This window comes from Sceloporus occidentalis, unplaced genomic scaffold (genome assembly GCF_023333645.1).
Source record: "Sceloporus occidentalis isolate IW3139 unplaced genomic scaffold, rSceOcc1.0.p SCAF_16, whole genome shotgun sequence".
Taxonomy (NCBI): Eukaryota; Metazoa; Chordata; class Lepidosauria; order Squamata; family Phrynosomatidae; genus Sceloporus; species Sceloporus occidentalis.
The window spans coordinates 9,675,110-9,691,865 of NW_028316996.1; the positions used below are offsets into that span (position 1 = coordinate 9,675,110).

Sequence of the window (16,756 nt, forward strand, 5' to 3'; positions counted from 1 at the left end):
AGCACCAAACCCAACTTGCTGAACCGAAAATCATATACATTGTTTAATTTGATTTACTTGTGCTAGTAATCCCTGAGACAGATAAGGCTCCTCAGTATGATCCTGCAAAATGGCCAAATTACAAGGGAGATTTATGCTCTCCCCACTATCAAAGTTTTTGTCTCTAGGGTGGCGTACCATATTATGATGCCAGTAAGACCTACATCTCTGGTTGGATATAATATATATATATTATATGAAAGCTGTGCCAATCTTCTGTGTATGTAACACTTACTTCACAGCTTCACAGATACAAAGTTGTGATCAGCGATTGATTGTATACCCAGCTCTTACTACATCAGCTAGCATAATATAGTAGAGATCGCACCCAACAGTATATATAGACAATAACTACTCGATATTGTTACAAACTTCTGTATACTTCAAACTTCACTATACCGGAAATGTAAATTGTACATTAACTGTTTAACTGCTGTTTTCAATTACAGATGTATGTGAAGTCTCAGGAACTAACAGCAGTCTCTTAGAATGCACAGGGAAGAAAAGATCCTCACTCTCCAACTACCTTTATGTGTTTATTTTGGGTCAGCTGCTTATGGGTGTAGGAGGAACTCCACTGTACACTCTTGGAACAGCCTTTTTTGATGATAGCCTTCCGACACACAAATCATCATTATACATAGGTAGTATTTATGTGTTTTTATATTGTCATGCTAGTTAGTGTTTAACTAACAAATCATTAAAGCATATATTTAATAATAAATGTTTGATCACTGCAGAAATAGAATAAAGGGGTCTATTCACTAACTTTACTGACCATACTCAATAGAGGTTTCGTTCCTTTGCCTTCAATTAACAAAATTTAACATTAAAATTCCACTTCAGTGTTAAAATAAGTAAATAAAAAACAGGGTCCTGTAGACCCATGTTAACTATAGCAAGGATGTAACAATTGCCTCCTCTACATTCTGCTGGGCTGGAAAGGAATAGAATAGCAAAGAGAGACACAGAGCCCATTCACTCTCTTTTTATCCCCCGTCCCATGGGGTAACACAAGACTAAACCTAGCTGGTTCCTCCATCTCTAAATTCCCCATATAGGTTTTTTCGGACCACAGTTTTTTGAGGAAGAAGACCTTTTGGTAAATGCCAAATATGGGACAGTCTATAACTTTTTTTTGCTATTTTCATTGGGTGTTTGTGCACCTATAGTGTTCTAGGTGCTTCAACTGTAAATATATTTACATAATAAATCAAATTATATAAATATATATAGTATCATATGAAAAATACTAAATCATACTAATTCCATCAAAACCTCTTGTACTTTTTTGTTTGTTTTAGGAATTGCATATGGAATGTCTGTAGTGGGTCCAGCTATAGGGTATTTGATAGGAGGGCAGCTTTTAAACTTATATATTGATTTTGACAAAGGAATAAAGTAAGTATTTTATTTTATTTTGCTTTATTTGCCAGGCTTTCAATTTGATTATCGTATATTGCTATCATGTTTTAAGGTGGACCCTTTCTTAAAGCATTATGCATTCTGTTTAGGAGGATAGATCAAATGGTCAATGAGGCCCCTGCCCCTACTGCCTCTTGGGGATATTTAATAAGACAATGATTAGCCAAGTTAAGGATTTCCTCAACCAACCAGACTCTACTTCACTTTGAGTTCATCCTGCAATTTTCAGATAAAGATATGCAAGTTAAATCACCTTGTATGTGCTCAACTGGAAGGTGCAAAATTAATTGGTGTAGTGGGGTTTAAATATATTAATATACAGTGCAGAACCCATGGAGTGCATCCTTTGCCTCCCCCTCACCTCAATCTTCTGCCCAAAGAGATGTGAGGGGAGTAATTTATTTTTTTTTAAAATTGGGGGGGGGGGGAATCATCTTGCTCTTTAGTAACAATCTATTTATGTTGAGAGATGAGTCCTAAAATTTGCCACAAAAAAGAGCCTTTCAAAAAAATATTAATAAAAGCCCAACATTTTAAAAATAATCTTCCATGCGAAATCACAGCAGATTCTAAAACAGATGCTGTTTGTGCCAATACCTTTATTTACATTTTTGTGTAGAGGATACATTGTATCACCTATTAATATAAATGGACCACATATAACTGAGATCAAGTCTAGTCATGCATATCTAATAGTGCTCTTATCCTCTGGCTGAAATAGGTTTTGTATTAACTACTTAATATAATAATACAGTAACTTAATGCAGTAACAATTCCGTTTTCTTCTTTATAGGCCAAATATTACCCCAAGCGATCCAAGGTGGCTTGGTGCATGGTGGATTGCATTTTTAATTTGTGGCTTGGTAACATGGTTGCTAATTGCTCCCTTTTCATGTTTCCCTAAGCATTTGCCTGGTATGTATTTTATAACAAAAAGAATAAATCATCCATGTCTTGAAAATATAAATTACATGTTTTTTGTATTCCACAATCATGCCTTATATAGGGTATATAATATACAACTAGGTAGTTGACGATGTAGATTATCTTGTGAGTCTTCTTAAAAGAGCCCACTCTTATCAGGAGACGCAGCTTCCAACCCAACCAACTGGCCCTGTTCTATAGCAGACCAAAATATATTTTACAGACAGACCATACATTTGACACACATTTTCGTTGATCAGGACTACATAGAAAGTTATATTGCTTATCTGTACTTTAAATGTCCAAAGTTCTTGTTTTTAATATTCACTATATTTTCTGTAAATAGCCTGTTCATCAATGTATAGCACATTTTAATTCAATCTCACCCATAGCAATGCGTTTTCTATTTTGGTTGGATGTGCTTGGTTAATAATCCCATAACGTCAAGGTTTCTCCATGTCCCTTAGGCACAGCCAAAATTCAGTCTCAAAGGATTTCCCAAGCACATAACAATGGAAGTGAAAGTATCGTAGAAGAAAAAAATCTGGGCAAAAGTTTCAAAGATTTTCCTATGGCACTGATGGTAAGGATGAGCTTTCATAAAACTCAAAATATAAATATTTTATTTAATGCTTAATGATTCATACACTGTATGTACTCTTACATTTAAAATCAGCCACACTGAAGATGTCATGAGTACAGACAGCTGAAAACCACTCCTTTTTTACGCAATTATTTAAAGATACACATTTTTTTTTCTTAAAAAATAAGCAATTGGAAAATGTGTATCCCCCTTCATACTGTCTGTTCAATTTGAAGCACACAAGCAGTCATTTACTGACCCTGATGTAAACATACACATTAGCATGGTAATTTCTTCTGCTCCCTCTGCATGGATCATTCATAGTGAGCATATAATGCCCCTTTTAATGCCATATGAGGCCGCACAAGTTTAATATCCTCAAGGTGTTTGCTTTAAGAGTTATTTTTCTACTTGACTTAGAGGAAGCTATTTAAGAGTTTTTACCTAATGGTTGAGAGGAAGGGATTTGTCTTTGTCATTTTAGACACCTGCCTCTGTGTTTAATGGTTTTTTGAAAGACATTGCAGATGGTGTTCGATTTTGTTTTTATGACTTATGGTATTACCCATATCTGCCCTACTAAATAACATGTCTGTGTTTCTCATAGTTAATGCTGAAAAACCCAGTTCTTTTATCCTTAACATTTGCCAGCTGCTCTGATGCCTTGATTACCACTGGATTTGCAACTTTTCTCCCCAAATTTATTGAAAATCAGTTTTCATTGACATCAAGTTTTTCAGCCATTTTAGGAGGTAGGTGGCAATATAATTTCATTCATGATTCATTTCCATTCAGGTCAATCATGTGCTCTGTAAAAGTGCCAGTGTGATTCAAATGTGACAGGCCACATGAAGTGCATATCTGAATATATCTCAGTTAGGCAACAAGTGAGAATAGGGTGCAACCGCTATAACTTTCAAAAAGGTTAAAACATGACAGAGAACATGTCAGATCAGCCTTTTCATCTTAAGCTATACTGGCAATAATTAAAATGGAAAAGCTGTACTGCCAAGATCCATACCCAGGACCTCTCCAGGTTTCACCCAGGGTCTACAGATGAAGCAGTGCTTCCTTGAGTCTCCATGCCACTTCTTTCTCCAGGCCAGAGCAGTGTTTAACCTTGCCCACTCCTAACCGATCCAGTACTATCGGAGGATAGCCACCTCAGGGGCGTACCTAGAGTATTTGGCACCTGGGGCGGATCCTGTATGTGGCACCCCCCCACACACACACTTTAAAACTGCATAGCTTCTACCGTTATATACCGGCGCAGACACTGAAGGTGGTACAGCATAACACTTACTGTTATCATTATATACTGAGGCAGACATTGACGGTGGTACAGCATAACACTTATCACTATATACTGAGGCAGAAATTGACGGTGGTACAGCATAACACCTATCACTATATACGGAGGCACACATTGACGGTGGTACAGCGTAATCCCTATCACTATATACTGAGGCAGACATTGACAATAGTGCAGCATAACTCCTATCACTATATACTAAGACAAACATTGATGTGGTGTAGGCCTACCACTTCATTAGTAGTAGGGATGCACCGAAACGAATTCTGGACTGAAACCGAAAATGCAGCATTTACCTGGCCGAAACCGAATATGATCCCCCCCCACACCATAAAAAAAAATCTAACACTTTTATTTCAAGTAAGTAACACACTAAAATAGGACAAAACAATTAAATAACTATTAATATATATATATATATGATTGTTAACAGCAATCACATTTCTATCATGCCCAGGCATACCCAGATTCCAGGATGTACTCGCAGACTTGGCATGATAGGAGTATGATTGCCCTATCTACCCCTTCTCACTCCCTTTTGTCCTACCTACCCCTTCTCACTCCCTTCTCCCTATCTACCCCCTATCCCCCCGTCTCACTCCCTTCTCCCTATCTACCCCCTCCTAACTATCTACTCTCTCCCACTTTGAAGTTCACTTACCTTTCAGGAGTCCTGCGGTGGGGGTGCAAGGCCTCTGTCTCCCAGCTCTGCCACTGTATGGAACAGTATAGAGTGATGGGAGTTATGATGTACTAGAGCATAATTATATAATGAAAAATACATTGGAAATGGTACAGCATAACACCCATCACTCTCACACACTTACCAATCCGCACATATACCAATCCACACACATACCAATCCACACACATACCAATCCACACACACACCAATCCACACACACACCAATCCACACACACACCAATCCACACACACACCAATCCACACATACCAATCCACATATATACCAATCCACACATACTAATCCACACATACTAATCCACACACATACCAATCCACACACACACCAATCCACACATATACCAATCCACATATATACCAATCCACACATACTAATCCACACATACTAATCCACACACATACCAATCCACACACACACCAATCCACACATATACCAATCCACATATATACCAATCCACACATACTAATCCACACATACTAATCCACACACATACCAATCCACACACATACCAATCCACACACATACCAATCCACACACATACCAATCCACACACATACCAATCCACACATACACCAATCCAGACATATACCAATCCAGACATACCAATCCATATATACCAATCCACACATATACCAATCCACACATACCAATCCACACATACACCAATCCACACATATACCAATCCACACATACTAATCCACACACACCAATCCACACATATACTAATCCACACATACCAATCCACACATACCAATCCACACATATACCAATCCACACATACCAATCCACATATATACCAATGCTTTCCTACCTTTCCTCTTTTCTCCTTACAGCTTCTTTTCCTCCTCTTCTCTTCTTCAGTTCTTCTGTCTTCTTCCGGGTCAGAGGGTACGGACGGCAGTAGGCGCGGCTTTAGTGTTGTGCGCCGGGATCTGACAACAAATCCCGGCGCACAGCAGCTGTTGCCGCGCGGATCGCAAGGGAGCGATATCGGAGGTCTTTAACAGACCTCCGGCTCCCTTGAGTGGTTTTAAGCCGGGTTCAAGGGTTGAACCCGGCTTAAAATCACTCAAGGGAGCCGGAGGTCTACTAAAGACCTCCGATACCGCTCCCTTGCGAGCCTGCTCCTCCAGCGGCGGACATTACTGCCCGTCTCTGGAGGGGTGCCGGGTGCCGGCAAGTTGGCACCCCCCTGATGAGCGGTACCCGGTGCGGACCACCCCCCGCTAGGTACGCTACTGAGCCACCTCCTTATCAACGGCTAGCCCCATCCATCTCACATCTGTGCCCCTTGCATTCCTAGCCCACCCCTCCCAAAACTACCCACTTGGAAGAAGGAGAGATGTTCTGAGGTATGCTAAAGTCCTCCTAGAGTTACACTGGAGTTAAACTGGAGGGAAACTACATACCAAGTACCACTGCAGAAAGAAGGATTTCACCCATACCGCACCCCTCCTGTGGAATTCCCTTCCCCGTTCCATCAGACTCTCTACCTCGTACACAACTTTTAAAACCTCTCTGAAAACCCACCTGTTCAGGGAAGCGTACAACATTCCTTCCCATTACTCCCAACCATCATAATCAAGCCATATGAACAATCAACAGCTTCAACACATCATTAGAACCAGATCAACTCATCCCCATCCAAGCAGTCCTCTCCTATTGCCTCACTTCCCCCTCAACCACCGACTAGCCCTCTTCTCCTTTGCACCAGTTTGTTATTGTATGTGTTTTTGTATGTGAAATTGTTCTACTGGCTGTAAGAGCGCTGCAGAATCTGCCAGCGCTTTATAAATAAATGTAATGTAATCCTACAGCAGATCTTACCACAATCTATTGAGTAAACAAACATTTACTCAGAATCTGAAAGACGGGAGTTTGCAGGAGAGATTCACATTTCAGCTCATTGATAACGCTGGATTATAAAGGACCAGACTCTGAAAGAAGTGCTGAACTTGATGTAGATGATGTAATACATGTTGATATATTTAAGCAGTTGGTTACATCGTCAGTTGACAATATCTTGCCCTTGTTATATGATAGGGGAAGTGAACATACAGTGTGTTCCGTAATTTGTTCACAATTATATATAATTTATGATTTACACTGATATTTCCACGGGGCAAATGGAAATATATAGCTTCTCCAACAAATCTATAATAAATACTAAAGACTAAATAGGTTATCCCATGAGAAATAAATAGATTTCTTTGTTTTGTTTTAGGTGGTGTTCTTATCCCTGCAGCAGCCATTGGACAAGTTATAGGAGGCATCATTATTTCTAAATTCAAGATTGAATGCAAAAATATAATTCGGTTCTCAATAATAATGTCTTTTGTGTCAGTTGCACTGATGACTGTCTTTATATTTGCTAAATGTGGGAATGACCCATTTGCAGGAGTGTCCATTTTATATAATGGGTAAGTATAAAGTATGTAAAGTTGTGCAGAGATAGGCTTTATTTTTGTGGAATCAAGCTCGTAAAACATGTTACATAGAAACATAGAATTTTTCCTGATGTAAAGACTTTAATCAGTCCTTGATCCTGTCTTAGATTCAGGATAGCCTCATGGTTTTTTGCCCATGCATGTTTAAATTCCCTCATTGTCTTAGCATCTACCACTTCTGCCAGAAGACTGTTCCATGTATCTACTTTGCTACATTTCATCTGAGAATGTTTAAATAAACATGTGCGGTCTCAGGTTATTTGCAACAGGGATGTCTTTTTTAAACTCCCTGTTGTATACTGCCCTTTAGCACCATCTTACACACAATTAGTGAACAGCAGATTATTTTATTATTGTATAGTATTGTAGTAGGAGACAAAACAATTCTATACATAGTGTTCATGGGCAAGTGCTGTGAAGACTGGGGCAGAAGAAATCCCTTGCTTGCAGTTGCCAGCATTTAAAGAGACAGATCAAGCTAGTCAGTGCTTTGCTAATAATGTCTTTGTACATATTCAAGAATTACTTCTTGTTAAACAATTAACTTGTTATACTGCAAACTTATATCAAATATAAATTAACTATGTGTATATGTTTCCACCATACTAATATTCCTGTTTGTGCTTTATTTTAGAACAGGTAAAATAGGGGAAATAACAGCCCCATGTAATAGCAACTGCTCATGTGAACGCTCGTTTTATGACCCAGTTTGTGGATCTGATGGAGTTCAGTATTTTTCTTCGTGCTACGCAGGGTGTACTTCTACTACATTAGACGGTAGTACAAAGGTATCTGCAATTGACCATTATCTATGATTATTATTGTTGTTATAAAGTTATATTGGTTTGGCTGTTTTACTGTGAACTGTGACCTAAGAATAAAACCTAAGAATAAAACAAATAGAGGTCAAATGATAAGGCATGCAGAATTTAATATGCTCCATATGCTGGAGTTTGAAGGGGCATTATGGGCGTCACGGTGTGCTATAATAGTCACAACCATTCTGATATTTACCTGAAACTGTATCTGTACATGTGCATGCATTCCCAGCATTGCCAGATGTGACCCCGGGACTAAGTAGATCATTTAGAATTTCCACTCGGAAGCAATCAGTGCTTCATTTATGTTAAAGTACATTAACCAACTCCAAATATGCCATTACATTTCTATTATTCTATTTTCTTGAAGCCTTATTTTAGGATATATGATGTCATCAGTCAACATCTTCAATAAAATAAATTTTATGATGTAGTATTTCTGGTTAATTTGACACAATTATGTAATTGGTACAGTGTTTTGCAATCAAACCTATTTACTAGAGTTCTGTAACAAAACATGAGGACACATTTAAAATAGTTTAAACCTTGTCAGGTCTGTCAAATTATTATAGTAAAGTATAGGCTTTTGTGTGAGGTTAGTACATTATTAATACAATATGCCATTCTTTCATATGCCATAGTGTATAATTTTACATCTAAAACTGGAAGAATGTTTTGGCAGGTACAGCACATGCACAACTTAATTTCTTTTTTGTTTCTTCTTTATTTTTCAAAGATTTACAGCAATTGCTCTTGCATTGGAGAACAAGTTCGAAAAATAGCAACATTTGAAGGCAGTTTTAATATGTCTGTAGCTACTCCTGGAAAATGTGAAACCACCTGTACAACTTTGATAATATTTATGGTTTTTTTCTTCTTTGTGGTTGTTAGCACATTCATGATTGCAACTCCAATAACTATGGCTATCATAAGGTAAGAAATACAAAATTAAAATGTTGATCCCTATATTTTAATAATAGAACCATTAGGCTAGGTTTACACTTGGGTTTTTGATGAAAAACGCCAAGAAAACTGCCACTGCATTCTCCTGCGTTTTGGCGTTTTTTCTGGAGTTTTTTCTGGCGTTTTAGCCTTTCTGTGGAAATTGCTTTTTTGACCTTAGGCAGTTTTTCCAGCCTTTACACGTTAGAATTTTCACCCAGCTAAAAGGGATTAGGATAAATGGCAAGTATCTGCCCCCTCCTGATGTCATTTTCTTGGTAGAGTTCTACTTAAACGCCCTGGCGGACCCTTTTGTCTCTTTTCTGTGGTTTGTAAGGCATGCTTTATTCCGAATGTCAGCTCCTCTAGGAAGATTGGCCCCAAATGATGGTGCAAATTGTTTGCTGTTGCTTTTGGCAGGCAGGATCCAGTTGGGTATGTTTGTTTGTAATGGCATGTTTGTTCCAAATGGTGTAAAATTGAATATGAACTTTGTTTTGTGTGAAACTGTTTGTTTCCAGCCTATTTCTCTTAGGACACACAGATACTGGGTCCATCCTCTGCATTGTAGCTGTAGAAAAATACGCCATAAAAACGCCAAGGCAAAACCCACATGGCGTTTTCATGGCGTTTTTCTCTCCCATAGACTTCTATTGGAGAAAAACGCCAGAGTGTCAACATGCTGCGATTTAGAAAAACTGCCACAGAGCCCAAAAAAGCAGTAAAACGCTGAAAAAACACCAAACAGAAAAACGCCAAGTGGATATGGCATTGTGCGATTTCCTATTGAAGAACAGCTAACATCTGGCCGCAGCGTTTTTTTTTCACTAATAAAATGCCGTGTTGCAGAATTGGCGTTATTAAGGGCGTTTTTGCAAAAAAAACTCAAGTGGAAACCTAGCCTTAGGCTAGGTTTCCACTTGGGTTTTTGTCCTGCGTTTTTTTTCTTGATGAAAAACGCCAAGAAAACTGCCACTGCATTTTCCTGCGTTTTGGCGTTTTTTTCTGGAGTTTTTTCTGGCGTTTTAGCCTTTCTGTGGAAATTGCTTTTTTTGACCTTAGGCAGTTTTTCCAGCCTTTACAAGTTAGCAGTTTCACCCAGCTAAAAGGGATTAGGATAAATGGCAAGTATCTGCCCCCGATGTCATTTACTTGGTAGACCCCTTTGTCTCTTTTCTGTGGTTTGTAAGGCATGCTTTATTCCGAATGTCTGCTCCTCTAGGAAGATTGGCCCCAAATGATGGTGCAAATTGTTTGCTGTTGCTTTTGGCACGCAGGATCCAGTTGATGCGTCGCGTATGTTTGTTTGTAATGGCATGTTTGTTCCAAATGGTGTAGAATTCAATATGAACTTTGTTTTGTGTGAAACTGTTTGTTTCCAGCCTATTTCTCGTAGGATACACAGATACTGGGTCCATCCTCTGCATTGTAACTGTGGAAAAAACTCCATAAAAAACGCCAAGGCAATAAACCCACATGGCTTTTTCAGGCTAGGTTTCCACTTGGTTTTTTTTTGCTAAAAACGCCCATAAAAACGCCAATAGCGCCACCTGGCATTTTTTTAGTGAAAAAACGTTGCAGCCAGATGTTAGCTGTTCTTCAATAGGAAATCGCAGAATGCCATATCCACTTGGCGTTTTTCTGTTCGGCGTTTTTTCAGTCCTCTTTGGCGTTTTTCTGCTTTTTTGGGCTCTGTGGCAGTTTTTCAAAATCGCAGCATGTTGACACTCTGGCGTTTTTTGCAAGGACATCTTGACGTTTTTCTCCAATAGAAGTCTATGGGAGAGAAAAAACGCCATGAAAAAGCCATGTGGGTTTATTGCCTTGGCGTTTTTTATGGCGTTTTTTCCACAGTTACAATGCAGAGGATGGACCCAGTATCTGTGTGAACTACGAGAAATAGGCTGGAAACAAACAGTTTCACACAAAACAAAGTTCATATTGAATTCTACACCATTTGGAACAAACATGCCATTACAAACAAACATACGCGACGCATCAACTGGATCCTGCATGCCAAAAGCAACAGCAAACAATTTGCACCATCATTTGGGGCCAATCTTCCTAGAGGAGCAGACATTCGGAATAAAGCACGCCTTACAAACCACAGAAAAGTGACAAAAGGGTCCGCGGGGGTGTTTAAGTAGAACTCTACCAAGTAAATGACATCAGGGGGCAGATACTTGCCATTTATCCTAATCCCTTTTAGCTGGGTGAAACTTCTAACTTGTAAAGGCTGGAAAAACTGCCTAAGGTCAAAAAAAGCAATTTCCACATAAAGGCTAAAACGCCAGAAAAAACTCCAGAAAAAAACGCCAAAACGCAGGAAAATGCAGTGGCAGTTTTCTTGGCGTTTTTCATCAAGAAAAAAAACGCAGGACAAAAACCCAAGTGGAAACCTAGCCTCATGGCGTTTTTTCTCTCCCATAGACTTCTATTGGAGAAAAACGCCATGATTTCCTTGCAAAAAACGCCAGAGTGTCAACATGCTGCGATTTTGAAAAACTGCCACAGAGCCCAAAAAAGCAGAAAAACGCCAAAGAGGACTGAAAAAACGGCAAACAAAAAAACGCCAAGTGGATATGGCATTCTGCGATTTCCTATTGAAGAACAGCTAACCTCTGGCTGCAGCGTTTTTTCACTATGGGCGTTTTTAGCAACAAAAAAACAAGTTGAAACCTAGCCTTACAGAAGTTTTTTTTTTATTTGGTAGCAAACAGCTGGTGATATACTTAAAATCATTTGATTAATTACCTGTGTAAGCAAGTTAAGAAACTGCTTAGGGTGCTTTTAGACCATGAAGTGGATTCTTCAGAGTTATCACTGTAATTTATTTTCCATGAATACAAATATGTAGCAGTAAAGTAGTAATGTAAGTAGTAATACAAACTATATCTTCATTTTATGTATTGTTGTTGTACTAATTTATTGCTGGTTTGGCCACATGTGCTTGAAATAATGAAATAGACCCTGTTTCATTTACTCTTAAGTAATCTTAGTACTTTCTCCATACATTCCAGATAGCATTAGAACTAAATTCCCCTCCTATATATTTTCATCAGTATTTTTGTTTCTAATTAATACAACTTTTTATTTTTCTGGTTTCTTTTACATTTTGTTTTTAATTTATTTTTTGTTTGTGATTATTGTGTTTGTTTGAGTAATTTTCACTTAATCCATATTTTCAACATTTCTGGTACAGGAATGAGACATAATTTCTAATGGTTTTCTTTTAGATGTGTACCAGATAAACAAAGGTCATTTGCCCTTGGAGTGCAGTGGTCATTCATTCGATTGTTGGGTAAGTAGCAAGCAGCTGCTTAGACTTTCACACACTGAGTTTTACATTAATTCTACATTTCTTAAAAGTGTCCATTTATTCATAACATTTAAATTGATAATTTTTTTTTATTAACCCTGAAAATCCACGCTTTTAATGGACTGTGAGGACATGAAAAATTTGGATCTAGATCATTGGCAAAGGCTGTTCTGGAATGCTTTAGAGAGAAAATATTTGGTCAACAGCACTCAGTATCTTAGAGCTGTTAAAGATACAAATTATATCATTAACTCCTTCATGACAAAGCCCGTACATGTACGGGATCACAATGCATTGTTTTTAATGGGTTTAAGGACAACACATTGTACTTAAGGTGAGAAAACTGTAAAATGGCATTGTTGGTAAAATAAAAACGTATCTAAAATATTTAAAAATTATGTGGATAGTAAAAGAAAAACCCAGAAACATAATTTAGCAGACACGTGTCAGCACCAAAAAATGCTAGATTTCCACAACCTGCAAAAGACTATTTATTTATATACATAACTGCATCAGATGTTTTAGAGATGTAAATTTACTATTTTAGAATTGTTTTAGCATGTAAACCTAATGCAAAATTAATACAAATTTAGGAATAAAAATGTGTTCATATTTTTTTAACTGTGGATTTTGTTTTATTTTTACATTTAAGGTTCTATACCTGGACCGATTACATTTGGTGTTCTAATAGATAGTAGCTGTATGTTATGGAACATAAATGAATGTGGTTCGAAGGGAGCTTGCTGGACATATGATAATCCAGACACGTCATATAAATTGATTGCCATCAGTAAGTAATAACTGCAACAAAAAAAGTCTTCATGCTGTAGTTCAAACAATAGTGGAAATGCTAATTTGGTTTGTTGATTTCTGCATGTCTCAATCATTTCCCCGGTGATCAATGAATCCTTAGATACAATAGGCACATGTCTATGCTACTTGCAGCTCAGGCTAAATTTGCAGGCCTTCTTTACACTACCTATTATGTGTACGATATCTGAGAACTTTTGTCGTATCTCAGGCTGTTTAATTAGGAGGAGGGCTACAAGAATAGAGTTCAATGGAGATTGAAGAAGGTCAGTGACAGACTGGAAATTTAAGTAAACCTGCGCACCTTAAGCCCTGCTGCCAATAAAGTTCTATCTGTGGACACCTGGTGGATACACCTGACCACACAAGCTAGGTTTTTACACTTGTGCAGATGTGTATCAAGCTTGTGGCCACAGAATTACAGGACCATTAGGCACAAGCCTACCAGGCATTTGCCAGGTTTGCCAGATGGCCAGTCTGGCCTAAACAAGATGCAGGCTAAAACATGCAGCTCTGAATTTAAACTTCATATTCATATTTTTTAATTTCTATTTTATATTGGAATCCCAACAATATGGTTTCATTTCAACTATATCTACCCATTTTAATGATCAAAATGAAGGAGAAAAACAGCTACAAAAATGCATATATTTTGTATTTTCATAATTTTGAAAAGAAACTGGTTAAAATTTTAAGAATGTGTGGAAGGAGAAATAAATATATTTAAGGCCTCTCTGAATAAAAACATATGTTTCCTTAACTAGGTACCAATATTTGCATTTCATCCCTTACCATATGACACAATACAGAGTTTTGTTTTCTCCTCCTACAAAAACAATGTGCATAACACGGTTTTGTCTGCCACACATGATGTTCAATTGGAGGCCTTACTGATAAATGTCCCCAAGGGCTGTAAGCTTGCAAAACATCACAGGGCTTCCCTAATCAAAATTAGAGAGATAGCATTATGTTATTATGTCAAGATTCAAAAAGATTCATACCTGCCAAGTACCCCTGTTTAGGAGACCCCCAGGAACCCTCTGTTGTTGTGTCTTTCCCCGATGTTCTCTTTCCTAAGAGCTCTGGTATGTATTGCTGGGTATCATGACATTGTTCTAGAGACCTAAAAGTCACAATAATGTATATATAAACAGCAGATTATGGGTTTTCAAATAAAAATTATGTAAATAAAAACAGTATGCATCTTCTAAATGTTATACATAAATATCATTAGGTTAAAAAGTCTCTGTAAAGTCTTGCCCCATAGTGATGCTCCCCTCAAAGTGTTGTGCACTAAGTTTATTCTGCTATTTTTGTCTCATTTAGGTGCAGCAAGCAAAGCCATAACTATACTTTTCCTGTTTGTGGCATATTTTGTTTACAAACCTCCACAAGGCAATGTAGAGACTGTGAAGGACAGCGATAACGATAAGGTTATCTCTTCCGTGTCCCTTTGAATACGGGAATTTTTGTACGTGCGACCACTTCAGGAATTATCGAATAGCAATAATGGACATATTTGGTGTAAATAATTGTCTTCATGAACAAAACAGGAAGAATCAGATGTCAAGGGTTTTGAAAATATTTAAGGAAGAAAGATGCGCACAATTTACAAAGAGGAAGAAAAAGCCTTCTGCCGGAATTAATGAAATGTTCTACTGAAAAATTTTAAAACACTGTACAGAATTTTACTCAAAGGTTATATTAACCTTTTAAACTAGTATACTGTGTGAATACAACTGGTGTATCATTTATCAAGGTCGCTCTTAGCTACAATAATCTAGCACACACAAAATAAAACAGCTTCTTGATAGCATTCAGAATCGCTGTATATGATGAAACCGTTGTTATTCATGTGATTTTGATAAATGACACTTTGAGTACTTTGAAAGTAAGAAATTTTGTCATAAATGACAAAATTATTACTTTGCAGTAATTGCCTTTTCAAATTTAGGCCTATGATTTTTACAACTCATAATACAGCTACCTCTTATTAAAGCACATTTGGTAGAAATATGCTATTTTAATAATTTAAGATGACTTGAGTGTACAGGGGATTTATTTTTATTATTATAATACAGTTTGTGAGTAGTTTAGCAAGGAACTTGCAGTCTAATAATGTATCATTTAGTAAGAGGCAAGAATATTAGCTCATTTAGTTTAATACACTGGTCTGCTAGATGGAGCACACATGGGGCTCTCTAGGGCCATCAGCATGTCTGAGGTGTCTATATGTTCTTATATTATATATTGGGACTGGCTCATCAGGCATTCAAGTTTGAAGATCCACCTCATGAGCATAATTGGTAATGCTAGGGTTTGACCCAGAGTCTCCAGGTGAAGCCCTGCTTCCCTGGGTCACTGAGTCACTTTCCTCTTTCTCTGGGCAGGGGTGTGGTGTTTGGCCACACCCACCCTAATCCCCCTTTATATCACACTCAATTGTGTTTGGGTCTAGCCCTACCCACACAACTGGATAACCCTGCCCCCTCATGATGCCACTCCCCTAGAAGGGGGAGAGTTCTGGGTAGTCTGCCCTGAACAGTTCCAAGGCCTGTTCATGAGTTAATTAGACTGCGCTACAATAAATGCATTGAGGAAATGAGAAATACTGAACTGAGTTTACCACAAGTCTTTGTTTTAATCGCCTTTTGTTTCTAAATGGATAATAAAAGAGAAGCGTTGCCACATTGTTCAGTAGCATTGATTTTGTGTACAGACTAATGTTTTACATGCTGAAAGGTCTGGTTTAAAGAACGCATTGGGTATCATGCATTAAATTACAAATAAACTGATGGAATGGTCCAGCTATAAGGAACATTTTCCCATTGTAAGAGATTATTGTCTTAAGTATGATACTAACCTAGCACCATGACTTATATGAAACTTTCATGAGGTCATTGTCATTTGTCAATTACTTGAACAGTGAATAAATATATAAGATAGACATACAGGTACAGTAAGTTGTCTGTGTAACTGCCTTTGTATACCTTGCATATAAAACATGTATATGGGTGTGCTTTTATGGGGTCTCAGGGATTTCTTTTATGTGTAGCCGAGAACAATGTATGCATCTCTTTCAACCTTGCAACCAGCATATAACGGGAAGAGAGACTAAATGGACCCTGGGAGACGGACACAAGGGGAGGAATGGGGACAGACAGATTTAGGGTCCAAAGAGGAATTCTTTGTCCTACTAAAAGCAGTAGTACTTAATTGTACTTAAACACACCCAGCATAGCATGAAGTTCATTATGTTTTCAAAGACACTATGAAACACCTGGAAGTTTATTTATTCAAAGAGCAAAATCTTTGGTCTGCAGATAAGATCGATATATAATGTAGGACTATTTTTGTAGCATTCTATAACTGTTTACAATATTTATGTTAGGACTAGAACTATGTGCTTTCAGAATTTTGGAAACCACAGCCT

At 37.8% G+C, this 16,756-nt stretch overlaps 1 protein-coding gene across 1 annotated transcript in view; it reads left to right on the forward strand.

Moving 5' to 3' along the window:
• The window catches only part of LOC149302996 (solute carrier organic anion transporter family member 4C1-like), a 38,977-nt gene extending 24,197 nt beyond the window's left edge, over positions 1-14,780 (forward strand). Inside the window, exons 3-13 of the mRNA XM_089481737.1 lie at positions 489-683; positions 1,344-1,440; positions 2,258-2,379; positions 2,856-2,971; positions 3,579-3,723; positions 7,212-7,407; positions 8,069-8,222; positions 8,989-9,185; positions 12,431-12,495; positions 13,166-13,303; positions 14,650-14,780. Of these exons, the coding sequence (XP_089337863.1) occupies positions 489-683; positions 1,344-1,440; positions 2,258-2,379; positions 2,856-2,971; positions 3,579-3,723; positions 7,212-7,407; positions 8,069-8,222; positions 8,989-9,185; positions 12,431-12,495; positions 13,166-13,303; positions 14,650-14,780 (1,556 nt within the window). The remainder of the gene's footprint in view (positions 1-488; positions 684-1,343; positions 1,441-2,257; positions 2,380-2,855; positions 2,972-3,578; positions 3,724-7,211; positions 7,408-8,068; positions 8,223-8,988; positions 9,186-12,430; positions 12,496-13,165; positions 13,304-14,649) is intronic.
• The last annotated feature ends 1,976 nt before the right edge of the window (positions 14,781-16,756 follow it).